Source organism: Oncorhynchus tshawytscha, linkage group LG03, assembly GCF_018296145.1.
Source record: "Oncorhynchus tshawytscha isolate Ot180627B linkage group LG03, Otsh_v2.0, whole genome shotgun sequence".
NCBI lineage: Eukaryota > Metazoa > Chordata > Actinopteri > Salmoniformes > Salmonidae > Oncorhynchus > Oncorhynchus tshawytscha.
Window position 1 is genome coordinate 44,105,019 of NC_056431.1, and position 26,654 is coordinate 44,131,672.

The following is a 26,654-nucleotide window of genomic DNA, read 5'->3' on the forward strand; positions in this document are numbered from 1 at the left end:
CTCGACATTTTGATCTACATTTTATATTGTTTTTGGTGGTGGGAATGGGCTTCCATAGTTATTTGACCATGTCAAGGGGAAAAAATGTCTAAAAATAATGGTAAGTTACACACTAATAAACCTTAAATGGAAACTGGAATGAATGATGACTACTGAATGGCCATTGCAGGGCAAATCTAAATCAAATCAAACCCCAGAAAACTGTTGTGGGGATTTGCAAGGTGACGTAAGTAAAGGGTGGAGGGCAGCGCAGCAGAGGAGTGTCACTAGTCAACACAGCCACAAATGGCTAAACCCCGTTTATTTCTACAATTTCTCTTCTTAAAATGTGATTTAAACATAACCCTAACCTTAACTTTTAATCGTAACCACACTGCTAATTCTAAACCTAACTCTAACCTTAAATTAAAAGCAAAAAGCTGTTTTTTTGTTTTCAAGAATGATTACCATAGCCAATTTAGACTTTTGTCGATGTGTTAACTAGTGACAACCAAGCAGAGGAGGGAGGGGCGCTGTACTACACGAACTTTATCCATAACCCCGGGAAAACAACAGAACAATTCAGCAGAGAATCCTGAGCGAGGTGTAGTGGAACGTGGAGACAGCGGCACAACATTGGACTATAGTGGTACCATTTGCTCCTAGCGCAATGGTTCTCCCAATAAGATATTTTCCAATTCATGTGGCACTTTTTTGTTTGCTAGAATGGACTCCTATATCAGCCTTCAACCTGGATACCTTGAATGTCCTGAGGAAAGACGGGGAACCGGGCAGTTTATTTGGATTCTCTCTAGCCATGCACCGGCAACTTATTCCTTCAGATAAGAGAATGTAAGTTTAGTTTTTTGTTGTTGTTGATATTGTTGTTGAATTAGTTATGTAATATTTATTAGGCTTACACTTCGTGTGGGTAGGTTAGGCTACTTCTTGTGCGTCTCCGGTCTCCATTTTACAGTAACGTTAGTTGGAGCGTTCATCACTTGATGTATGGTAGCAGGTCCATTGACCAAATTCCGGTGGGACCGTTTTCTTGTCAAGGCAGGAGAATATTATGCATTTAAAACGATACTGTGCATTTAAAAACGTTTACTATTAACGCAACGTTCCACAATTGTTTCGTTATGGAGAGAAATGAACTATTTCTATTCGTACATGGTTTTTAAATATTTTATATTATTATTTTAATATTTTAAAGTTAAACATTTAAACATTTTTTTTACTCTATGTTTTGGAGACCTACGTGTTGAATGCGTGTTAATAGGCTAGAAGCACAATGAGTATTTATATTCAGTAGTGCGTGGGTCCAGCCATTGTGTGTTTCAGAATGCCCTTTGACAGGGTCCTTGCTACAAATTAACAATGGAAAACCAGAGGTAACGAGCTTTGTCACTGGAGAAATCATGCATGTTAATGACATTTGTTCAAAAGAAAGTGACTCTATCCCCCAAATGAGAGGTTGAGATGGGGACCTCTGAATATGAATAGGAAATATGTAAGAAGTGAATACACACGGGATATCATACGTTTTTTTCATAGTATGGGACACTGTATTGCACACCCAGATGTTTATTGAAAAGTATATTACCACTGTTATCATTTCAGAAGAATTTTGGTGTCAAGTAACCAACAGCATTACTTCTGCTGTTTTTAATTCTTAAAAATAGATCTGCCTGCAACTCCATTCTTGTGCACTTATTTAATGAGTTCATAACATGGTTATAAACCCGAGTTTATAACAAATGGTTGTCATTCTACTAAATAGCAACTCAGGCATCTGCAGTGGTGCAACCATGGTTTTATCTATTCATCTGTAATCCATTCTCTGATAGTTTAGATTAATTCCTCTGAAAAGAGGAATGATTGGTGACCTGATGTAATTGTCCCGACGGAGAGTGGATGAGTGTGGCATGGGTCGGGGTGAATTATTGGTTTAGAACAGGGTGCTAAGGGCAGTGGCCCAGACAGAACACACTGTGTGTGTGCAGTGCACTGTGCACCATTTAAAAACATTGCAGCCATGAACATTGAATATATTTAGTTAAAGAACAATCCATGAAGTCTAACTTTATCAAATAAAGATGTATTTTAACTATGGTCAGCATTGCTTTATTACCGAAAGAGCAAAATATTTTGACATACCTGACATTCAATAATGATTAGTAATGGTAATGATAGATAGGATGGGCACCATCCGTGTGTAACCTGTGATTCATTTAATTTAGCAAACCCTGAGGTGCCAGGAAAGTTAGGGGTGAATGCAATGATCCAGTGCGGGATAAAACCATGCCTCATAGGTGTGTGTTCCAGCTAACCACCAGAAGAACAGAGCAGGGGGATGGGCTCTGCTGCATGTCATATCCACACACAAACTGTAGCCAGGGTGAGCTTAGCTGAGCTCCAACAAGCAAGCACACATTTGGTGGCAGCCAGAGGGCACTTGCTGCAGTACATTAGAGATGCAAAGGCCCAGTCTGCAATGCACTGATAACAACAGTTTGGCCAGGATTCCTTAGATCACTCAGATTGCCCTTCCTTTGCTTAGATCCTCACTTAGATCCTGCTTTGAGGAATGCAATGTGAACCTCTTCAGGTACGGCAGTTCTTGGTATCACTATTAACACATTTACTACATGCTTATCACCTACAACACCAGAGATTTTTAGGTTAAGCAATATGGACCCACAGTTAAATTATTATAATTAGCATATACAGTAGGAGGATGCAGTTAAGCATAACCATAGTGTCATTTGAAAGGGAACACGCTTGAGGTTAAGTGCTTTGAATAAAGGTTAGAATAAGACAGTTAAAATGCTCATCTTAGACAAAATCATGCCTTTGTGCCCATAAATGGATAGGGAGTGGAAACAGATGAACAACACAACTTTTAAAATGTTTTTTTAATGCTATTTTCAAAGCACATTTTCACCGTAATGGCTGCTGTAAATTACTAGTTAAAAAAAGTTGAATGTCCTACTTGTATGTTAATGTTTTACAAGTGTGTGTATCTCTCTGCTTGTCCAAGAAATAAGTTCAAGAGAAGCCTGCTGATGGCCCAAATAGTGAATTTCATGGTATTTGTTGGACAAACAGAAGCTTGGTATTTCTCAGGAGCCTGGCAGTTGGCTGTGTCCCAGTCAATTTCAAAGGGAAGCTAGAGTTCCTTGGTTGGGTAGAGAGAGAGCCACTGATTTATTAACAACGATAGAAGAGCTCAAGTCTTGGTGTTTTGAAAAGCCACACACATTGGGATCAGATTTACGAAGCAATGTCATTTCGGAAGAATAACAATTCAAACAAAAAGTCAAGTCAATGTTAGGAGAATGACAAACATTCTAGTAAATCTGTCCCTGTCTTCTACAGAACTCCAATGAAGGCTAAGAAGACGTGTGGAAAATGAACCATTTGCCTTTATGACAGTTTCCCCTCCCTGTTGGGTTCTTGTCCTTGGTTGGTTGTTACAAAGAAGATAGTATCATAAAACAATGTGTAGGCCTATCCATTTTAGGTCATTGAGACCAGCAGGGAAACACAGTGTCTTGTAAACATTTTGTCTGTAATCAGTGCTTTACTTGAACTGAAATAGGTGACGGTACTCATTTTGGGTGCCGGTACAGTTTATCTTTAGGTGCAGGAGCTCCACAATACTTTTGATGTAATATTCTAGGAACAGGAGCTCAAGCAGTAGAACATTTGAGGTACCGGCACTCAGCTCTGGTGAACTCCTGCCCAAGTCAAGAACTAGCTGTGATCTCAAATTTAAATCCTCATGTGACCTTAGATAATGAACAAACCAAGTGAAAGCAGAGTTGATCACAAAGATAGTTAATGTGTAGCCCTGGCTAACAGCTGTGATGCTCATTAACCTGCTATGTCTTTACACAGCTCAGAAAACCAAATGTCAACGCAAATATTTGTGAAACCAATCGACAACTGACTGTATTTATATTTTCCCCCACCTAGAGCATCTGATATTCACAGTCAGTGGCGTTAATGGAAAATGCAAATCTGGCCAAATGATCAGCAACATTTATTTGGGAACATGAATGAATTAATAATGTTAGCAACTCATTTGTTGGCTATTGCTTGTACTGAGTGACCACTTCCTTTTTAGTACATTGGGGCTTGGAATTTTTTTTTTAAAGGAGCATATAGTCTATTATGATGAGCTGGCCATACTTATTGGAGCAGCGGGTGTGTCTATATAACAGACTAATATCCTCACTGTCTGAACTCAACTAAACCAAAGTGATTAACTCACTTACCCTTCCTCTCTAGTTAGATAACCTTCGGTGTCTAGCAACGATTGTGTTAAACTGATTTGAACTCAAAACAACCTCAAGCCCTTCAGGGTCTTATTGCCAATGTCTCTGTGCACTGCAACTCCCCAATGGTTTCATTGAAAGCACAACCTCGTTTTAAGTGTGATACACTAAAGTATTTTCCTTCCTTCTAATTATGTAGTTTCCTGTGGAAGGCACTGCATTTCAGTGCAAAGGGCATCACTACAGACACCCTGGTTCAAATCCAGGCTTTATTACAACCGGCCATGATTGGGAGTCCCATAGGGTGGCGCACAATTGGCCCAGCGTGGTCTGTGTTTGGCTGGTGTAGGCCGCCATTGTAAATAAGGATTTGTTCTTAATTGACTTGCCTAGTAAAATAATAATATACACTACCTTTAAAATTTGGGGGTCACTTAGAAATGTCCTTGTTTCTGAACAAAAAACACATGTTTGTTGTCCATTACAATAACATCAAATTGATCAGAAATACAATGTAGACATTGTTAATGTTGTAAATGACTATTGTAGCTGGAACCGGCTGTTTTTTTAATGGAATATCTACATAGGCGTACAGGGGCCCATTATCAGCAACCATCACTTCTGTGTTCCAATGGCACGTTGTGTTAGCTAATCCAAGTTTATCATTTTAAAGGCTAATTGATCATTAGAAAATCCTTTTGCAATTATGTTAGCACAGCTGAAAACTGTTGTGCTGATTAAAGAAACAATAAAACTGGCCTTCTTTAGACTAGATGTGTAACGGCATTCAGAGGTGGAAGAAGGAGAGGACCAAAGCGCAGCGTGGTTAGTGTTCATCTTTTTAATAAGAAACTGAACACTTCAAAAATAGATAACAACAAAGTGACACCCGAAACAGTTCTATCTGGTGCAGACACACAACGACTGAAAATAACCACCCACAAAACACAAAGGAAAACAGGCTACCTAAATATGGTTGTCAATCAGGGACAACGATTGACAGCTGCCTCTGATTGAGAACCATATCAGGCCAAACACAGAAATAGAAAATCATAGAAAAACGAAAATAGACAACCCACCCAACTCACGCCCTGACCATACTAAAACAAAAGACAAAACAAAGGAACTAAGGTCAGAACGTGACAGTACCTCCCCCCAAAGGTGCGGACTCCGGCTGCAAAACCTAAACCTATAGGGGAGGGTCTGGGTGGGTGTCTGTCCGAGGTGGTGGCTCTGGCGCGGGACGTGGACCACACTTCCCATAGTTTTTTGGAGACTCTGGCAGCGCTGGAGAGGAGGGAGACTCTGGCAGCGCTTGAGAGGAGGGAGACTCTGGCAGCGCTGGAGAGGCGGGAGCACCTGTAGGCAGAAGACAGAGAGACAGCCTGGTGCGGGGGGCTGCCGCCGGAGGGCTGGTGCGTGGAGGTGGCACTGGATAGACCTGACCGTGAAGGCGCACAGGAGGTCTCGAGCACCGAGCCTGCCCAACTGGTTGAATGCTCCCCATAGCCAGGCCAGTGCGGCGAGGTGGAATAGCCCGCACTGGGCTGTGCTGGCGAACCGGGGACACCATGCGTAGAGCTGGTGCCATGTACACCGGCCCTAGGAGACGCACTGGAGACCAAATGCGCTGAGCCGGCTTCATGGCACCTGGCTCGATGCTCACTCTAGCCCGGCCGATACGAGGAGCTGGGATGTACCGCACCGGTAAGCACGGGAAGTTGGTGCAGGTCTCCTACCTGAACTCGCCACACTCCCCGTGTGCCCCCCCCCCCCAATATATTTTTGGGGCTGCCTCTCGGGCTTCCTTCCGCGCCGCCGTGCTTACTCCATTCGCCGGTATCCCTCCTCACACTGCTCCAGAGAATCCCAGGCGGGCTCCGGCACTCTCCCTGGGTCGACCGACCACCTGTCTATCTCCTCCCAAGTTGTGACATAGTCCAGATCTCGCTGCTGCTGCCCGTTACCACGCTGCTTGGTCCTTTTTTGGTGGGTGGTTCTGTAACGGCATTCAGAGGTGGAAGAAGGAGAGGACCAAAGCGCAGCGTGGTTAGTGTTCATCTTTTTAATAAGAAACGGAACACTTCAAAAATAAATAGAACTGTTTTGGTTGTCACTTTGTTGTTATCTGGTGCAGACACACAAAGACTGAAAATAACCACCCACAAAACACAAAGGAAAACAGGCTACCTAAATATGGTTGTCAATCAGGGACAACGATTGACAGCTGCCTCTGATTGAGAACCATATCAGGCCAAACACAGAAATAGAAAATCATAGAAACACTAACATAGACAACCCACCCAACTCACGCCCTGACAATACTAAAACAAAAGACAAAACAAAGGAACTAAGGTCAGAACGTGACAAGATGAGTATCTGGAGCATCAGTGTAACGATGTGCACTGAAAGTCAGGAAGCAAGTTCAGGGAGTGAGTGTTTTTATAAATAAACGCAAAATAATACAAAACAAGAAACACGCACAGACATGAAACAGAAATGTAAACAATGATGACTGGGGAAGGAAAGGGAGTGACATATATAGGGAAGGTAATCAGGGAAGTGATGGAGTCCAGGTGAGTCTGATGACACGCAGGTGTGCGTAACGATGGTGACAGGTGTGCGCCATAATGAGCAGCCTGGTGACCTAGAGGTCGGAGAGGGAGCACACGTGACAATCAGCATTTGTGTGTTCGATTACAGACTCAAAATGACCAGAAACAAAATAACTTTCTTCTGAAACTCGTCAGTCTATTCTTGTTCCGAGAAATGAATGCTATTCCATGCGAGAAATTGCTAAGAAACTGAAGATCTCTTCAACTGTCCAGTCCTCAACTTTCAACTTCATTAAATAGTCCCCGCAAAACACCAGTCTTAACGTCAACAGTGAAGAAGCAACTCCGGGATGCTGGCCTTCTAGGCAGAGTTCCTCTATCCAGTGTCTGTGCTCTTTTGCCCATCTTAATATTTTATTTTTATTGGCCAGTCTGAGATATGGCTTTTTCTTTGCAACTCTGCCTAGAAGGCCAGCATCCCGGAGTCACGTCTTCACTGTTGATGTTGAGACTAGAGGTCGAACGTTTACGATTTTTCAATGCCAATACCAATACCGATTATTGGAGGACCAAAAAAAGCCGATATCGATTAATCAGATGGTTTTTATATATATATTTGTAATAATGACAATTACAACAATAATGAATGAACAATGAACACTTTTATTTTAACTTGATATAATACATAAATAAAATCTATTTAGTCTCAAATAAATAATGAAACATGTTCAATTTAGTTTAAATAATGCAAAAACACAGTGTTGGAGAAGAAAGTAAACGTGCAATATGTGCCATGTAAAAAAGCTAACGTTTAAGCACCTTGCTCAGAACATGAGAACATATGAATGCTGGTGGTTCAATATTCCCAGTTAAGAAGTTTTAGGTTGAAGTTATTATAGGAATTTTGACGAGTCGACTATTTCTCTATACAATTTGTATTTCATATATCTTTTTTTGTTGTTGTTGAATTTTTGCCCCCTTTTTCGTGGTATCCAATTGTTAGTAGTTACTATCTTGTCTCATCGCTACGACTCCCGTACGGGCTCAGGAGAGACGAAGGTCGAAAGCCATGCGTCCTCCGAAACGCAACCCAACCAAGCCGCATTGTTTCTTAACACAGCGTGCATGTGTCGGAGGAAACACGGTGCACCTGGCGACCTTGGTTAGCATGCACTGCTCCCGGCCCGCCACAGGAGTCGCTGGTGCGCGATGAGACAAGGATATCCATACCGGCCAAATCCTCCCTAGGCCAATTGTGTGTCGCCTTACAGACCTCCCGGTCACGGCCGGCTGCGACAGAGCCTGGGCGCGAAACCAGAGTCTCTGGTAGCACAGCTAGCGCTGTGATGCAGTGCCCTAGACCACTGCGCCACCCGGGAGGCCCGTATTTCATATATCTTTGACTATTGGATTTCTTATAGGCACTTTAGTATTGCCAGCCTAATCTCGGGAGTTGATTGGCATGAAGAGCGCTGTGCATCAAGCATTGCTAAGAGCTGCTGGCATACACAGTAAAGTGCTGTTTGAATGAATGCCTACGAGCCTGCTGCTACCTACCGCTTCTCAGTCAGACTGCTTTATCAAATATCAAATCATAGACTTAATTATAATATAATAAACACAGAAATACGAGCCTTAGGTCATTAATATGGTCAAATCCTGAAACTATAATTTCTAAAACAAAACGTTTATTCTTTCAGTGAAATACGAAACCGTTCCATATTTTATCGAACGGGTGGCAACCCTATGTCTAAATATTGCTGTTACATTGCACAAGCTTCAATGTCATGTTATAATTATGTAAACTTCTGGCAAATTATTTTGAAACTAGCCAGGCGGCCCAAAATGTTGCATATACCCTGACTCTGCTTGCAGTGGAAGCAAGAGAAGTGACGCAATTTCCCTAGTTAATATTGCCTGCTAACATTAATTTCTTTGAACTAAATATGCAGGTTTAAAAATATATACTTCTGTGTATTGATTTTAAGAAAGGCATTGATGTTTATGGTTAGGTACATTTGTGCAAAGATTGTGCTTTTTTTCGGGAATGCGCTTTTGTTAAATCATCACCCGTTTGGCGAAGTTGAAGTAGGCTGTGATTCGATGATAAATTAAACTCAGGACAAGCTAGTTAACCTAGTAATATCATCAACCGTGTGTAGTTAACTAGTGATTATGTGAAGATTGATGGTTTTTTACAAGATAAGTTTAATGCTAGCTAGCAACTTACCGTGGCTCCTTGCAGCCACAAGGTCCTTTTGACGTTACACTCGTGCAACAGGTGGTCAGCCTGCTACGCAGTTTCCTCATGGATTGCAATGTTATCGGCCATAATCCAAAAAGGTTGATTTACAGATTGTTATGAAAACTTGAAATCGGCCCTAATAAATTGGCCAATGCCAATTAATCGGTCGACTTCTAGTTGAAACTGGTGTTTTGCGGGTACTATTTAATGAAGTTGCCAATTGAGGACTTGAGAGGCGTCTGTTTCTCAAACTAGACACTCTAATGTACTTGTCCTCTTTCTCAGTTGTGCACCGGGGCCTCCCACTCCTCTTTCTATTCTGGTTAGAGCGAATTTGCGCTGATCTGTGAAGGGAGTAGTACACAGCGTTGTACGAGATCTTCAGTTTCTTGGCAATTTCTCGCATGGAATAGCCTTCATTTCTCCGAACAAGAATAGACTGACGAGTTTCAGAAGAAAGTTATTTGTTGTTTCTAAACATTTAGAGCCTGTAATCGAACCCACAAATGCTGATGCTCCAGATACTCAACTAGTCTAAAGAAGGCCAGTTTTATTGCTTCTTTAATCAGCAGAACAGTTTTCAGCTGTGCTAACATAATTGCAAAATGGTTTTCTAGTGATCAATTAGCCTTTTAAAATTATAAACTTAGATTAGCTAACACAACGTGCCATTGGAATACAGGACTGATGGTTGCTGATAATGGGCCTCTGTACGCTTGTGTAGATATTCCATAAAAAAATCTGCCGTTTTACAGCTACAATAGTCATTTACAACATTAACAATGTCTACACTGTATTTCTGATCGATTTGATGTTATTGTAATGGACAAAAAAGGTGTTTTTCTTTAAAAAACAAGGACATTTCTAAGTGACCCCAAACTTCTGAAAGGTAGTGTATATATTGAACATGTTAATGCATCCTTTTCAAAACAATGAATTGGATACCTCCGTGAATAGCTATGTACGTCGATGATTTGGTTAGGATATCTCCACAGTGAAACCAGAGAAAAGGCCATTGAATTGTACATGCCAGGCCATCTGTGCACATGTAACCCAATAGACCGCTTGCAGCAGTTTTCTCTCAGACAAGACACTCAAAACCAGCTAGAAATCGTGGCTTTTCTTGGATCACACTGTACAGTAGTATGTATATGAACTCTTTGCACCAGATCTAACAGGGGTTTTGTTCCTATCTGAGCTTTCACTGAGCAGGATCTCTGCTTAAATCCAGCACGCCTAATTCTTGTAATGGCCTGGCTGATGTAACAAGCCAACTCCAGGCCAGTGCCAAGTGTTGGTGTGGGTAAACGGACACAGTTAGAACAGCTGCAGGGGTCCTGGGGACTGTGAGTGCGCGGTGGTGGGGGCAGCGTCACACATGTGAACAAAGGATGCACCCATAATTTGGTCACCACTATTCATTTCCTGTTAGTCTGTAACCAACCATTCTGATGGTTGATCTGCCATGCTTTGACATGGTCTCTGTTTTGGTTTTCTTTGCTCTTCCTATTGTCTTTTAGACTTCTTGACAGGGATAGGGATATGGCTTCCCATGTATGCTTTTAATTACCTGTGGTAGTTATGCTGACTTGATACTATAACCTGGATGTTTTCTGTTTTAGGGAAACAGGGGCAGTAGATTTGCAATGTTATTTTTTGAATGTGTCCGAAAATGTCTCATTTCCCGCAAATGTAACTTGTCGGCAGTTCGCTACGAAGAAGGTAGCTTAGCGGTAGCTTATATCACATCACAGTGTTCCCATTACTTCTCTAGGGCATTCAGATCTATGAAGACCAGAGGGAAGAAAGTTTCAGAAGCTCCAAGTAGCAGTTTTGACTTTTTGGTTCTAATGGCTTAGTCATTCCGAATGAGTTTATCTACATCAGAAGCTGTTTAGTAGTCAATATGACAGGGTGGATAAGGTGCTTGTCCATAAGTCATCAGAAATTAGCAGCTTGTTTACATGTGTGCACCAGACTTTGGATGCAAAGGCTGAAGTGTTGCGTGTTAATGTCAATATTACTCTTCAGTGATTTGTCGAATTCTACAACTATCACTGAGGAACCATGCTGAAAACCTTTTCTTGCAGATACAAATCCCTATCTCTGTGTTACTATCTCTGTGTTGCTATCTCTGCATTGATGTGTTGTTTCCCACCTAATATAGCTCTATACTCTGGGAAAAAAGGTTATATCTAGAACCAAAAATGGTTCTTCGCTTGTCAAAATAGGAGAACCCTTCGAATAACCCTTTTTGGTTCCATATAGAACCCTTTTGGTTCTACCCGGAACCAAAAAGACTTATCCTATGGGGACAGCCGCAGAAACCTTTTGGAACCTTTTTTTCTACAAGTGTATGGGGTTGTTTTCTCCAGGGTTAAGTGAGAGTGTGATGTGCAAGAGTAACATTACAATAAATAAATTGTGATTCTGAAAGCCCTCAACTATATACATTCTAACTGTGCCTAACACTGAAGCTCAGCTGCACTGTGAAATTGTAGTTACGATCTTTATATTGACTAAGCTCTTATTTGCATTTCACTGGCTGTTGATAGAAGGGAGGGGACAGAATTTGGGCTTCTATCTTCCTCTTTCCCAACAGGCTTCCTCTTGGGAGTTCTTGTTTGTTAATTGGAGGTCTATTACACTATCCAATGAATCAATAGGGGGTTTACGGAAGAGCCTGTGGAATCATGCAGAGTGGAGGAAGAGGGTGAAGAGGATTCCCTGACCCCCTTTGAGGAAATTCTTACAATGTTTCCATTGGATTCACACTGTGGTCCACGATCACCCAAATGTGTTCTCCACTAGATCGGTCCCTAAGCAGTTGAACAGAGGACTTGTACTGTGGACTGTAATACATTTCCCTAATTGCATTACAAAACGACTTCCTCTAGTTAATATGCAATAGGCCTATGCAATATTTTTGCCCAGAGTGAGCCATTCTCATATTGATGCTTCTGCTCACGTTTTTCTCAGTGCTCCCCGGTATGGGCTGTGGCTCTCACTCACTGTCCAGGCTGGGAAATGTGACCCAGAGTGGTCCTGCTGAGGTGTTTCTCTCACTGTGGTTGTTCAACAATGCGCAAGCTGCCTGTGTGTTTCCCTCTATAGTGTTAGTCTAACAGGAACACTTTTTTTCATTTAATGAAGTGCAGCCAATTCCTAAAAGCCCTGCAAAGATATTACTTGAAATGTTTCATTCCAATATCTCATTCAGTCACAGGTCTTATAAAGCATTGTGCATAAATATATGTGCTCCTGAGTGGGCAGCGGTCTAAGGCACTGAATCTCATAACTACACACACCCTGGTTTGATTCCAGGCTGTATCACAACCGGCCGTGATTGGGAGGCCCACAGGGCGGCGCACAATTGGCCCAGCGTGGTTAGGGTTTGGCCGGTGTAGGCCGAATTTGTTCTTAACTGACTTGCCCAGTTAAATAAGTAAATACAAATGTAAATGGCTCTACAAATGATTCAAGCCTTTAACGTATTCACACAGGCCTATTGTCCCCCGGTGGTTGTTAGGATTCTCTGAGGGACTGGGGGATGATTTGGATAAGTTGTTGTCAGTGAGCTAATGTTGTACATGACAATCACATTATTGAATATGTTGCAAATTAGATTGTCGGCTCTACTGTTGCTCTGCCTATTGTTCATTGTATTGCACAATAGTCTACTCTACTACATACAGTTGAAGTCAGACGTTTACATACACTTAGGTTGGAGTCATTGAAACTTGTTTTTCAACCACTCCACAAATGTCTTGTTAACAAACCATAGTTTTGGCAAGTCGGTTAGGACGTCTACTTTGTGCATGACACAAGTAATTTTACCAACAATTGTTTACAGACAGATTATTTCACTTATAATTCACTGTATCACAATTCCAGTGGGTCAGAAGTTTACATACACTAAGTTGACTGTGCCTTTAAACAGCTTGGAAAATGCCAGAAAATTATGTCATGGCTTTAGAAGCTTCTGATAGGCTAATTGACATCATTTGAGTCAATTGGAGGTGTGTACCAGTGGATGAATTTCAAGGCCTACCTTCAAACTCAGTGCCTCTTTGCTTGACATCGTGGGGAAATCAAAAGAAATCAGTCAAGTCCTCATAAAAAAAAATGTAGACCTCCACAAGTCTGGTTCATCCTTGGGAGCAATTTCCAAACGACTGAAGGTATGACGTTGATCTGTACAAACAATATTACCGAAGTATAAACACCATGGGACCACACAGCTGTCATACCGCTCAGGAAGGAGACGCGTTCTGTCTCCTAGAGAGGAACGTACTTTGGTGTGAAAAGTGCAAATCAATCCCAGAACAACAGCAAAGGACCTTGTGAAGATACTGGTGGAAACAGGTACAAAAGTATCTAAATCCACAATGAAACGAGTCCTATATCGACATAACCTGAAAGGCCGCTGAGCAAGGAAGAAGCCACTGCTCCAAAACCGCCATAAAAAAGACAGACTACGGTTTGCAACTGCATATGGGGACAAAGATCGTACTTTTTGGAGAAACGTCTTCTGGTCGGATGAAACAAAAATAGAACTGTTTGGCCATAATGACCATCGTTATGTTTGGAGGAAAAAGGGGGATGCTTTCAAGCCGAAGAACACCATCCCAACCGTGTAGCACGGGGGTGGCAGCATCATGTTGTGGGGGTGCTTTGCTGCAGAAGGGACTAGTGCACTTCACAAAATAGATGGCATCACGAGGCAGGGAAATTATGTGGATGTATTGAGGCAACATGTCAAGACATCAGTTAGTTAAAGCTTGGTCGCAAATGGGTCTTCCAAATGGACAGTGACCCCAAGCATACTTCCAAATTTGTGTCAAAATGGCTTAAGGACAACAAAGTCAAGGTATTTGAGTGGCCATCACAAAGCCCTGACCTCAATCCTATATAAAATTTGTGGGCAGAACTGAAAAAGCATGTGCGAGCAAGGAGGCCTACAAACCTGACTCAGTTACACCATCTCTGTCAGGAGGAATGGGCCATAATTCACCAAACTTATTGTGGGACACTTGAGGAAGGCTACCCGAAACGTTTGTAAACTTCTGACCCACTGGGAATATGATGAAAGAAATACAAGCTGAAATAAATCATTATCTCTACTATTATTCTGACATTTCACATCCTTAAAATAAAGTGGTGATCTTAACTGACCTAAGACAGGGAATTTTTTACATTGATTAAATGTCAGGAATTGTGAAAAACTGACTTTAAATGTATTTGGCTAAGGTCTATGTAAACCTCCGACTAAATAGATCATGAGAATCTCTTTTTTTTTGTCCCTAGCCACCAAAATAATTATTTTGAGGACTGACAGCCAGTTGATATACAAATTGTTTGTATTCGTGTCTCAAAGGGCATGTTCCCAATTATTAAGCTTGAGACAGTATTATGAATGCTGGACGTTTGTCTGGCAATTTGTATAGGCACACAGTAATGGACATGTGTTTGCCAGTTTGACATGGTTTCTGTTATTCAGTGCAGTCCTGGGTACTAAATTGACTGCATCTAATCCCATGTCTAAAAATGGTCAGTATGAATTATTGAATAGAACAGCTGCAGTATAGGATTACCAAACATCTCTGACATCTGCTATTGTCACAGTACATTAATCTACAGACCATACATATCTTAAAGATACAGTCATTGGATTTTTCTTACAGACTGTTGATTGGAGCACCAAGAGCCAAAGCTCTGGCCAACCAGAGAGCCAACATAACCGGAGGCCTGTACAGTTGTGACATCACCACAGAATCCGATGACTGTGATCGCATCGATTTTGACAATGAAGGTGAGGTGTTACTCATATCTGTTTCTCTCTCCTACACAACATATGAATTAACACGATGCTTTATTATTCACAATATACTGTAATTGTAATAAATGATTCTAAAGCAAGAATAAAAATAACATCCTGATTCCTTCTGATGAATTTCCACAGAGGATGTGAGAGTTGAGAACAAGGAGAACCAGTGGATGGGGGTGACAGTTAACAGCCAGGGCCCCGGAGGGAAGATTGTGGTAAGTCAGTGTCCGAAGATATACTGGTTGGTTTCCTGACCAGGTTCATTTTGCTTTGTATATCTCACATGTGGAACTTCGTGTTAGATCTGCAGTAGTCATTAGCTGAGGATCTGTCTTACTTGGTGGATGTTAACCTGATTTCATTATACCCTGATGAAGACAGCTTGTCTGTCAAAACGTTGGTTATTTAGGTTGTTCAATTATTGCATCTGAGCTCCTAGAGTGTGCGGCTCTCTTTTTCTTTTTCAAGTGTTCTACTCCGCTAGCCAGCATCTCGCCTAAACAGGTGTGCGTTTCTCTCACCTCCAGATTAACCTGATTCCACTGTCTTGTCATTGCAGACCTGTGCTCATCGCTACCAGAGACGTCTGTTTGTGGACACTGCTCAGGAGTCCCGTGACATCACAGGCCGCTGCTACGTCCTGAGTCAGGACCTCACTATTGATACGTCCTCTGATGAAGACGGAGGGAACTGGAAGTTCTGTGAGGGACGTGCCAGAGGCCATGAGAGGTTTGGCTCATGCCAGCAGGGTCTGGCTGCCACGTTCACCAAAGACTACCATTACGTGGTGTTTGGAGCGCCTGGCGCCTACAACTGGAAAGGTAGGAGTCTGTTCATAAGGCAAGAACTTAAGTTGTAGTTGCCAAACCTATTTACTTTGAAAATCAATGGGTGTCCAATGTTTTGATTTGAATGTCAGCTGAATGAACCATGTAGTAATTGTAACTTACATTGCCCTCTAGAGGTAAAGAAAGGCATTGCAACATTCTTCATTTGACATTTCCATACTGTGCTTTAATTGAATTTTTATTTCACTTGTAGAATAAATTCACCCAATTACATTTAGCTTGTGTCATTATTGTTTTGTTGAGGGTCATATTTAAGCCAGCAGCATTCCATTGACATCTTCACCCCTCACTCTCAACCACTCTAGGCATTGTACGTGTAGAGCAAAAGAACAACACTTTGTTGGAAAAGGGATTTTATGATGACGGACCTTATGAAGTTGGAGATGAGAACCGCTTGGATCCTGACCTGGTGCCTGTGCCTGCTAACAGCTACCTAGGTGGGTACAGTAGGTCTGAACCTTGATTGTGGGAATCATGTGTTTTGTGTGCTTAGGTATCCTGTTCATGACCTGTTTGTCTGCTGCCAACCCTGATCAGTTTGTGTATAAGTCGCCTTCTCTGCAGGTCAGCTTTGAGAGAACTCTAGATGTAACGACCAATACTTACTTAGGTTTGTGACCTTCGAGGTGCCTAAAACATGAACCATTCCATCTCCATGATGGCTAACTAGTGAATGGTTTATAGTGTAAATATTTAGCATGTCATTATTTTAACATAATGCTTGAATGCACTGCAGTTATTATTACTGGTATAATTATGTGTGCATCAACATATGTTTTCTAGGTTGCGTCAAGATAACATGACTAGTATATTTATTTGTGTTTTTCTTTACATCCCAAATTCACTCATTTATCCATGAAATATGCATGATCTGTATTATAGACCGTGTAAGAGATATACCTTGATTCCTGTTATTTTATGTTGCAGGATTTTCCCTTGATTCTGGCTTTAGCATCACCAAGGGGCATGGCCTAACTATTGTGTCTGGAGCACCACGAGCCAATCACTGTGGGGCTGTGGTCCTGTTGCGAAAAGAGAATGAAGCGTCAGCAAGACTCTCCCCAGAGTACATTCTAGAAGGGCCTGGACTGGCATCGTCTTTTGGATATGATGTAGCTGTGGTCGACCTGAATGGAGATGGGTATGTCACACAAGTTCACATCTACTTTTCCAGTTGTGGCTTATCCATACATTATGTGATCAAACCTACATGGATATTGTAAGTTATGATTCAATTTCTTTTAAAATGGTTGTTTTTTTTGCATCCCAGGTGGCAGGATATTGTTGTGGGAGCCCCTCAGTTCTTCATGAAAGAGGGAGACATTGGAGGAGCTGTTTATGTCTACATCAACCAGGCAGGAAAGTGGGCCAAGATCACCCCAATCCGCCTCAATGGAACCAAGGACTCAATGTTTGGGCTGGCAGTGGAAAACATCGGTGACATCAATCAGGACTCCTATCAAGGTGGGAACCTGGTATCTGTTCTTGTTTCTGGCCTTTTCTGTGCTTTTTCCACCAAATCACATAGCTAAATGGCTTCTCTTTTACAGACATTGCTGTTGGAGCGCCCTACGCTGACACTGGTGCAGGAAAAGTGTACATTTACCATGGTTCTGCTAATGGAATCAACACCATGCCTGCACAGGTTGGTTTTGCAGTGTTTTATTGGTTGTGAATATCCTTGTTGACATAGTGAAATGACATCTCTGCTGCATCCTATTTTTATTTGCCATTTCAGATCCTTGAGGGAAAGACCAACAACATCAGATTATTTGGATATTCTCTGGCTGGGAACATGGATTTAGATAAGAATTCCTATCCTGATATAGCCATTGGGTCGCTCTCAGATACAGTACTCGTTTACAGGTGATGATCTTGTTAGGCTATCTATAGCAGTCTAGTTTCGACCTCACAAATCCATTTCAAGATAACACATAACCATTTTTTTTTTTAGGGCAAGGCCAATTATTAGTATCAAGAAGGATGTCAAAATTACTCCGAAGGAAATTGACTTCACAAAGAAAACCTGTGGCAACAGTATCTGGTAAGGTGTTGATGGGATTTGATGACTACTCATGTTTGAAAATATGTCTGACATCTTTATACTTCTGTACATTTGTTTGCTAATTTAATTGAATGACATCCATTTGTTGTCTATAGTTTGACCGTGGAAGCATGCTTCACCTATAAAGCAAACCCTGCATCCTACAGCCCAAAACTAAGTAAGCAAAGCTTCTCTCTCTCCAGTAACCCCACCCCAATTGGGATCATTTGTCGTAGTCCCGAAATGACTGAATCCATTTGTCCTTACATAATACATACTGTTGTTCTGGAATGTTTCCTTACAGCTATCCGCTATGCATTTGAGGCTGAAGCAGATCGCAGGAAGCAAGGGCTGATCTCTAGGGTCCTGTTTCTGAACAAGTCTCGCACCGACCAGGACTTCCAGTCCACCGGATTTCTGGACCTCCGGGGACAAAACAAAAGAGCGTGTACCAAGACAAAAATCAGACTGCAGGTACAGAGGAGTTGATGCACAACTAAATTGTGAAAAACTAAAAGAACCACTTACTCAACATTTCCAACAGAAAATGATGCACAAGTGAAATATCTATGTATTAATACCGACCTTTCAAATAACTATTCATAAGTGGTCTACAACGTGTCCATCAATGTAGCCAGCGTATAGAGTCACTGCTGGCGTATAGTTGTCTGACGTGTAACCCTCTTGAGATTTTAGAATAACACCTAGAATGTGGCGAGGGAGATGGTGTACTCATCATGGTTGTGTTCTCTGTCTGTAGGATAACATTAGGGACAAGCTGCGTGGTATTCCCATTGAGGTGTCAGTGGGAATCCAGGGTACCAAGCGTCAGAAGAGGCAGAATGCTCTCCCCCAGCTTGTGCCTATTCTTGACAACTCCCAGCCAAGCAAGGTCGTCACTGAGGTAATCATACTGCTTCAGAGCTGAGAGAGGATCTCCATGTCCCCATTGTTGCATATACTTCACGATGCCATTGAATGTCTCAGGGCGAATGGAATTCAGTAACGTTTAGAACAGACTTACTGTCAGATGCATTAAAAATACGCTTTTTGCGTATTGTGCTTCACTACAGGTTAACTTCTTAAAGGAAGGATGTGGAAATGATAATATTTGCCAGAGTAATTTACAACTGGAGTACAGATTCTGCTCCAAAGAGCCCAACCAAGAGGTATTCCACCCGTTACAGATGTGAGTATGAACAAACATTCTTAATGCATATACATTCTGGGATGTTCATGAATCTGAGGAAGAGGTATAAGGCAATGTTTTGTTTTTGTTTTTATCCAGGCAGAATGGTCTACCAGTGATCTCCCTCAGTGATCAGAAGGACATAGCTCTGGAGGTGACAGTGAAGAACAGAAATGGGGATGATGCCCATGAGGCTAAGCTGGTGGGGATGTTCCCTAATGCTCTCTCATTCTCCGGCTTTCGCTCTCAGAAAACTACGGTAAGTGGAGGGACACTGGATTATTTCAGCATGGATTTGCTATCAGTCAAGTAACAACATTGTAATGGGCTCTTGTTCTCCAGAGGGATAAACCGGTGCTTTGTTTAGCCAATCAGAATGGTTCCCAGACAGAGTGTGAACTGGGGAATCCATTCAAAAGAGATTCAGAGGTAGGCTATGAAGCAGTTTTCTTTACAGTATTTTTCTTATTCTGTCATTGTGTGGCTCACTCATGGTGAAGGTTATTTAATATTTGGATGCAATGTGTTTCCAGGTTACTTTCTACATAATCTTGAGCACTGCTGGTATCTCTCTCAATACCACAGAAATCGACATTGACCTTGAGCTTCAAACGTAAGTAGCACTATAGTTTTCGCACAAACGTGACTGATGACTGACTTGGTGGCCTTGTAAAACACTTTTTTGTGTCATTTCTCTTCTTTCAGGACCAGTACACAGGAAAGAACAGGCAGTCTGAAAGCAAGGGCAAAAGTAGTGATTGAGATGTTACTTTCTGTTGCAGGGTAAGTATTCAAACATTGACACTTTTTGACTACTGCATCAATTAGTTTTGAAAGCTATTGTGAGCAATGTGGTCCTCTAACATGTGGTTTGTTTATCAACAGAGTTGCGAGACCTTCCCAGGTGTATTTTGGGGGCGATGTGCAAGGAGAGAGTGCCATCAAGACAGAAGAGGAGATCGGCAGTTTGATCGATTATGAATTTAGGGTAATTATCGTTGTCTGCTTATCTCACTGAGTTTCTCAATATAACTTGATCTGAGGTTAGAGGACTGTGATGAGGACTGATCTGAGGACTGTGATGTTGAAAATGTTAATACCTCCAGATAATCAATTTGGGTAAGCCGTTGAAGTCCTTTGGCACAGCCTCGTTGAACATTCAGTGGCCCAAAGAGAATGTGGATGGGAAGTGGCTGTTATATCTGGTTAAGATCAGCACCACTGGCCTGGAAGAGATCCCCTGCTCCCCAGAAACTGAGATCAACTCTCTCAAACACATTCAGGTAATACTTTCCTAATGCAGTTTCACTGTACTCTATGCATTTTTGTAGAAGCAAAAAATGTCCAGAGATGAGGTTTTAAAACACTTAATGAAATTCTAGTTTGAAATACTAATTTGTGATTTTTTCTTTTTTAGGAGTCTAGCACATCTAGGAAAAAGCGTGAAGCTGGAGGCAAAACATCTGGAGGCAAAATCTCTTTGGTATCAGACCAAAGAAAGCACAAGATTTTGGTAAACACACTTTCATTTGCATTTTTTTTAAAAATGGATCAATAATGACATCTAGGTTGTCTGACAAAAAGTATTTTCCTCTCAGATGTGTGGCAATGGCTATGACTCTAGATGTGTGGTGATCAAGTGCCCTCTACTGGGCTTGGACAGTAGTGCAGTGATTTCTCTAAGGTCCCGTCTGTGGAATGCTACCTTCCTTGAGGTGAGAAACAACATGTCTGTTGCTATTTGCTTCTCAAAATAGTCCTAAATAGCCGATACGATTGATTCGGACATTCTCTAACATTGAAAACCTTTATTTTGAAACAGAATTACGCGTCTTTGAACTATCTTGATATAATTGTGAAAGCTTCCATCAGCCTTGATGCTCCTGCAAAGAATATGGTTCTCAGGAATGCTGAGACTCAGGTGAGTTGCACAGTCCACTCACACAATGACTCCTTCACTGATCAATACAACTAAGAGTTTCTATGTAACAAATCAAAATAAACATACGGTTTCTTCTTGTGCCCATGCAGGTGAGAGTCACAGTGTTTCCGGAGAAGGCAGTAGCCCAGTTTGGTGGAGTCCCATGGTGGATCATCCTCGTGGCTGTCCTGGCTGGTATTCTGATGTTGGCGTTGCTAGTGTTTCTACTCTGGAAGGTAAGGACAGTCTAGCTGCAACACATTTACTAATATATTCACTGTGTTGTACTCTGCTATTAGTAGACGCATGTAACAGTGAATCATTATTCATTCAGGTGGTAATCATAACATACAGTGATTAGAACGTATCTTTCTGATAAAATTGATTTTATTCACACTTGCGGTGTTACAGTATATTTCCATTTTCATATTGATTCTCATCACCCTTGCTCTCCTTAAGTGTGGTTTCTTCAAGAGAGCCCCACAGTATGATGCAGCGTATCACAAGGCACAGATCCATGTTCAGCCCTCTGACAAAGAGGAACTCACTACTGAGGCATAGTGCCTGATCTCTGCACTCAGACCTGGGGTAAAATGAACATTGCAGTCAGCATGGAGTGTGGGCTTAACAAAGACTAACTCACTTTGGCTTTAAAGGAAATGCTTACTTCCGAAGCTACTTCCGAACGTCTCGTGTGAAAATATTTGAATGGACACACTCCCATACTCCCTAAGTGAATGCACTTTATGTATCTAGTCCCCCCCATTTGAAGGTGTCATAAGTATTGGACAAATTCGCTTATTATATATTAAGTAGTCAAAAGTTTAGTATTTGGTCCCATATTCCTAGCACGCAATGACTACACCAAGCTTGTGACTCTACAAACTTGTTGGATGCATTTGCAGTTTGTTTTGGTTGTGTTTCGGATTATGTTGTGCCCAATAGAAATGAATGGTAAATAATGCATTATATCATTTTGGAGTCACATTTATTGTCAATAAGAATAGAGTATGTTTCTGAACACCTCTACATTAATTTGAACGCCACCATGATTACGGATAATCATGAATGAATCGTGAATAATGATGAGTGAGAAAGTTACAAATGCACAAAGATCATGCCCCCGAAACAATTTGGTGAGAAAGTTAGAGGCATAAATATCATACACCCCCCCCCCCCAAAAAAAGCATGATATTATTGCCTCTGTAACTTTCTCACTAAAACTTTTGACTAAATTGAATACACGATAAGTGAATTTGTCAAAATACTTATGATACCTTCAAATGGGGGGACTAGATACATAAAGGGATTATTTCTAAACTGTAAAACAGATATGAATGAAAACACCCTAAAAAAAAAGGGGAAAATCTGTACTGTCACCTCATATAAAACATTTGATCTCAAAACCATAATGGTGGAGTGTGACACCAAATTAAAAGTTTTGTGTACTATATCTGGTCATTGGAATCGATCTAATTTGAATATGTGCAAAGAGTATGCACTATTCAGATACAGTATCTGTGTGTTTGAATTTGGTCAGCATTTAAAGTTTTTTCCCCCGAATGAGCAGATATTCGATTTCCCTTAATTTTCAAACCTATTAAACTTTTTATCCCAGCTTCTTTATTTTTCTAGGTTTGTGCTTTGCACGCCTGGCTGTTTGGAAATGCTATTTTGAATATTACTCTTTCCAAGGGAAGCATGCTCTCTCACAAATCACTCTCTTTGCATTGCCTCTGATTTGCTTGAGCATTATATTTTCTAAGTGTTGTATTTATATGTGCAGGTTGATACAAGTCTCATTTATAATAATGTACAGTGGGGCAAAAAAGTATTTAGTCAGCCACCAATTGTGCAAGTTCTCCCACTTAAAAAGATGAGAGAGGCCTGTAATTTTCATCATAGGTACACTTCAACTATGACAGACAAAATGAGAAAAAAAATCCAGAAAATCACATTGTAGGATTTTTAATGAATTTATTTGCAAATTATGGTGGAAAATAAGTATTTGGTCACCTACAAACAAGCAATATTTCTGGCTCTCACAGACCTGTAACTTCTTCTTTAAGAGGCCCCTCTGTCCTCCACTCATTACCTGTATTAATGGCACCTGTTTGAACTTGTTATCAGTATAAAAGACACCTGTCCACAACCTCAAACAGTCACACTCCAAACTCCACTATGGCCAAGACCAAAGAGCTGTCAAAGGACACCAGAAACAAAATTGTAGACCTGCACCAGGCTGGGAAGACTGAATCTGCAATAGGTAAGCAGCTTGGTTTGAAGGAATCAACTGTGGGAGCAATTATTAGGAAATGGAAGACATACAAGACCACTGATAATCTCCCTCGATCTGGGGCTCCACGCAAGATCTCACCCCGTGGGGTCAAAATGATCACAAGAACGGTGAGCAAAAATCCCAGAACCACACGGGGGGACCTAGTGAATGACCTGCAGAGAGATGGGACCAAAGTAACAAAGCCTACCATCAGTAACACACTACGCCGCCAGGGACTCAAATCCTGCTTAAGCCAGTACATGTCCAGGCCCGTCTGAAGTTTGCTAGAGAGCATTTGGATGATCCAGAAGAAGATTGGGAGAATGTCATATGGTCAGATGAAACCAAAATATAATTTTTGGGTAAAAACTCAACTCGTCGTGTTTGGAGGACAAAGAATGCTGAGTTGCATCCAAAGAACACCATACCTACTGTGAAGCAGGGGGGTGGAAACATCATGATTTGGGGCTGTTTTTCTGCAAAGGGACCAGGACGACTAATCCGTGTAAAGGAAAGAATGAATGGGGCCATGTATCGTGAGATTTTGAGTGAAAACCTCCTTCCATCAGCAAGGGCATTGAAGATGAAACGTGGCTGGGTCTTTCAGCATGACAATGATCCTAAACACACCGCCCGGGCAACGGAGGAGTGGCTTCATAAGAAGCATTTCAAGATCCTGGAGTGGCCTAGCCAGTCTCCAGATCTCAACCCCATAGAAAATCTTTGGAGGGAGTTGAAAGTTCATGTTGCCCAGCAACAGCCCCAAAACAACACTGCTCTAGAGGAGATCTGCATGGAGGAATGGGCCAAAATACCAGCAACAGTGTGTGAAAACCTTGTGAAGACTTACAGAAAACGTTAGACCTGTCATTGCCAACAAAGGGTATATAACAAAGTATTGAGATAAACTTTTGTTATTGACCAAATACTTATTTTCCACCATAATTTGCAAATAAATTCATTAAAAATCCTACAATGTGATTTTTGGGATTTTTTCCCCCAAATTTTGTCTGTCATAGTTGAAGTGTACCTATGATGATAATTACAAGCCTCTCTCATCTTTTTAAGTGGGATAACTTGCACAATTGGTGGCTGACTAAATACTTTTTTTGCCCCACTGTATATTTTCTCTTGCCAGTGTGGATTTTTCAAACGCTCAAAACATGATGACAGCGTTCCAAGATACCATGCCGTACGGATCAAGAAGGAGGCTTGTCAGTTTAAAGACGGAAAAGCCAAGCTGGATTCCTTTGAGAAAAAGCAGTGGATGACAAGCTGGAATGAGAACGAGAGCTACTCATGAGACACTTGACTGTTGGGATACGGTCAGATACAATAATCTCCTATTTTTCTAAACATCCAATGACTGCATTTGGGAAGCAAACTACAAAAGAAACGTTTTCTATTCTCCCCAAGGACTCTCAGATGAAAATCTATCCTGTGTCGCATCTGAGCAAATTAGAAGCATCACGTCTTACATTTGGGTAGAAAAAGGAAATTGGGACTTTGAAATCCATTATCTGCCACTGATACAGTTTTTAATGACGTGATGAATTGAGTTTCAATCTCCAATGTTTAGCTGTAGATAATCTTTCTGCTGTGTTTTTTTGCAGTCAGTTTTATCCAATCTCCATATTGTATAATTCCTTCAATGAATTGACTGGAACATTCTGTATGTTTTGTATATATTTAAATACTTTAGCACACTGTATATTTATTTTTGTCATTATCTGTATAAAAAAAAGATATGCATTGGCCAACGTCTTTTTACATTTTTTTTATCCCAAGTTACTTTTCAGTATAATAAGTTAGGGTAAATGGTACTGCTGATTTTCTAGTGCTGCACAGACTTAAAAGTAGCTACAGGTATTATGTGAATAACATTGTAATTGGGACTCATTCTTTGCACTTGATTATTAAAAAAAGGTATGTCATTTCTACACAAGTCAAACAGGTACAAAGTTTATGCAATGCCTCTCAATTCCCGAATTAGAAAAGAATAGCACCTTTATGAATATTTCTAAGACAGTTATGTCAGTTATGAGTTTGAGATATTTAACTGATTCCCACCAAACCTCTGTTTATCCAATACAGTGGCCCCCTGTCAAAGCCATTTCATATACGCAAATACTGTACTGGGTGATACTTCAGTAGCATGCAGCTGGGACAACTGGAGCTCGAAAGAAGCAGTAAAATGCAGTTTATTGTTTCGCTAATTTTATTTGAGCATTCCTGAGTAAGAAGGAAGGCACTCAGTAATGGTATTTGTTATGTGTGTCTTGAAGGTTGAGATGCCACCTGACATAAGAATCATAATACAAACCCCCAAAATGCCGACTTCGGAAAGTGATCTTCTTGATGAATGCTGTCTGTAGGCCTAACAGACTTCATTTGATATGGAAGCTATTCAAAGGGTAATTGCTGTGGAATGGTGATCAATGAGAAGCATTGGGTGCTTTCACACTGCACCTTAGCTCAGGGTTAACAAATGTTTGTGTGAACACTGGGGCTAAGAACAATGCAGTGTGAAAAGGCCTATTTAGTACTATGCCTACCTAAAACATGCTTTGAAAAAAATAATAATGTAAGTCTCATCACTGGCTCTTCATTCATTCCTCTAGTCAGATGTTTTGAATACTGTGTTTTGTGACAAATTGCAATAAAAAGAGAATAAATGGCTCAAAGTTTTTGTTTTGTTTTTGGGAAATGTGTTTTTTGCATACTTTAGTCTCCCTGAGACAACCTCAGAATGGGGTGAAAGCCAGTGTCTACCATTTTCAACAGCAACCCTGGAGCATAAGGTTTAACTGCTTTGCTCAACGGCACGTCGACTGATTTTTTACCTTGTCGGCTTGGGATTCGAACTAGCGACATTTCGGCTACTGGCCCAACACTCTTTATGTGCTTGTTTTGATTAAATAAATGCTTAAAAAGTATATAGACTAAGGAAACAGGCATTTCTGAGTCTACTAAAGGGCCATGTGTGACGTCAAGGACCCTGAACCAAAGAGGAAGCTCACTCTTGGGGTGTACTTTAACACTAGGCTGACCTGGGCAGAACACATTGAGAGAGTGGTGGGAAAGTAATGAGCTAAATGTCATGTGCTGTCTGATGGGAAAAGAGTGGTGGGCTGGGAGTTCCTCATTGAGGACCATGTACCGTGCCTTCGGAAAGTATTCAGACCCCTTGACTTTTCCACATTTTGTTGTGTTACAGCCTTTTTGCAAAATTGATTACTACTCCCCCAATACCCTGTAATGACAAAGCAAAAACAGGTTTAGACATTTCTGCTCATTTATAAAAACACAAATAAATGGAATATCACATCTACGTAAGTATTCAGACCCTTTACTCTGTACTTTTTTTGAAGCACCTTTGGCAGCAATTACAGCCTCGAGTCTTCTTGGGTATCGTGCTAAAAGCTTGGCACACCTGTATTTGGAGAGTTTCTCCCATTCTTCTCTGCAGATCCTCTCGAGCTCTG

The 26,654-nt window shown here is 41.2% G+C and overlaps 1 protein-coding gene across 2 annotated transcripts; it reads left to right on the forward strand.

Moving 5' to 3' along the window:
* Positions 1-446: 446 nt before the first annotated feature.
* itga6a (integrin, alpha 6a) lies at positions 447-25,856 on the forward strand. Of its 2 annotated transcripts, XM_024405212.2 has the most exons (26): positions 448-831; positions 14,747-14,874; positions 15,025-15,104; positions 15,449-15,710; positions 16,043-16,174; positions 16,665-16,878; positions 17,008-17,201; positions 17,288-17,382; positions 17,476-17,603; positions 17,692-17,781; positions 17,898-17,959; positions 18,086-18,255; positions 18,542-18,685; positions 18,855-18,970; positions 19,070-19,229; positions 19,313-19,399; positions 19,504-19,583; positions 19,676-19,753; positions 19,856-19,958; positions 20,077-20,253; positions 20,388-20,483; positions 20,569-20,685; positions 20,793-20,891; positions 21,002-21,127; positions 21,351-21,479; positions 24,308-24,578. In XM_024405212.2, exons 1-25 carry the CDS (start codon positions 650-652, stop codon positions 21,450-21,452), a joined length of 3,222 nt encoding a protein of 1,073 aa, XP_024260980.1. In that variant the 5' UTR covers positions 448-649; the 3' UTR covers positions 21,453-21,479; positions 24,308-24,578. The 2 variants fall into 2 exon arrangements, with proteins under 2 accessions (XP_024260976.1, XP_024260980.1); XM_024405208.2 differs by lacking the exon at positions 21,351-21,479 and having other exon boundaries at positions 447-831; positions 24,308-25,856.
* The last annotated feature ends 798 nt before the right edge of the window (positions 25,857-26,654 follow it).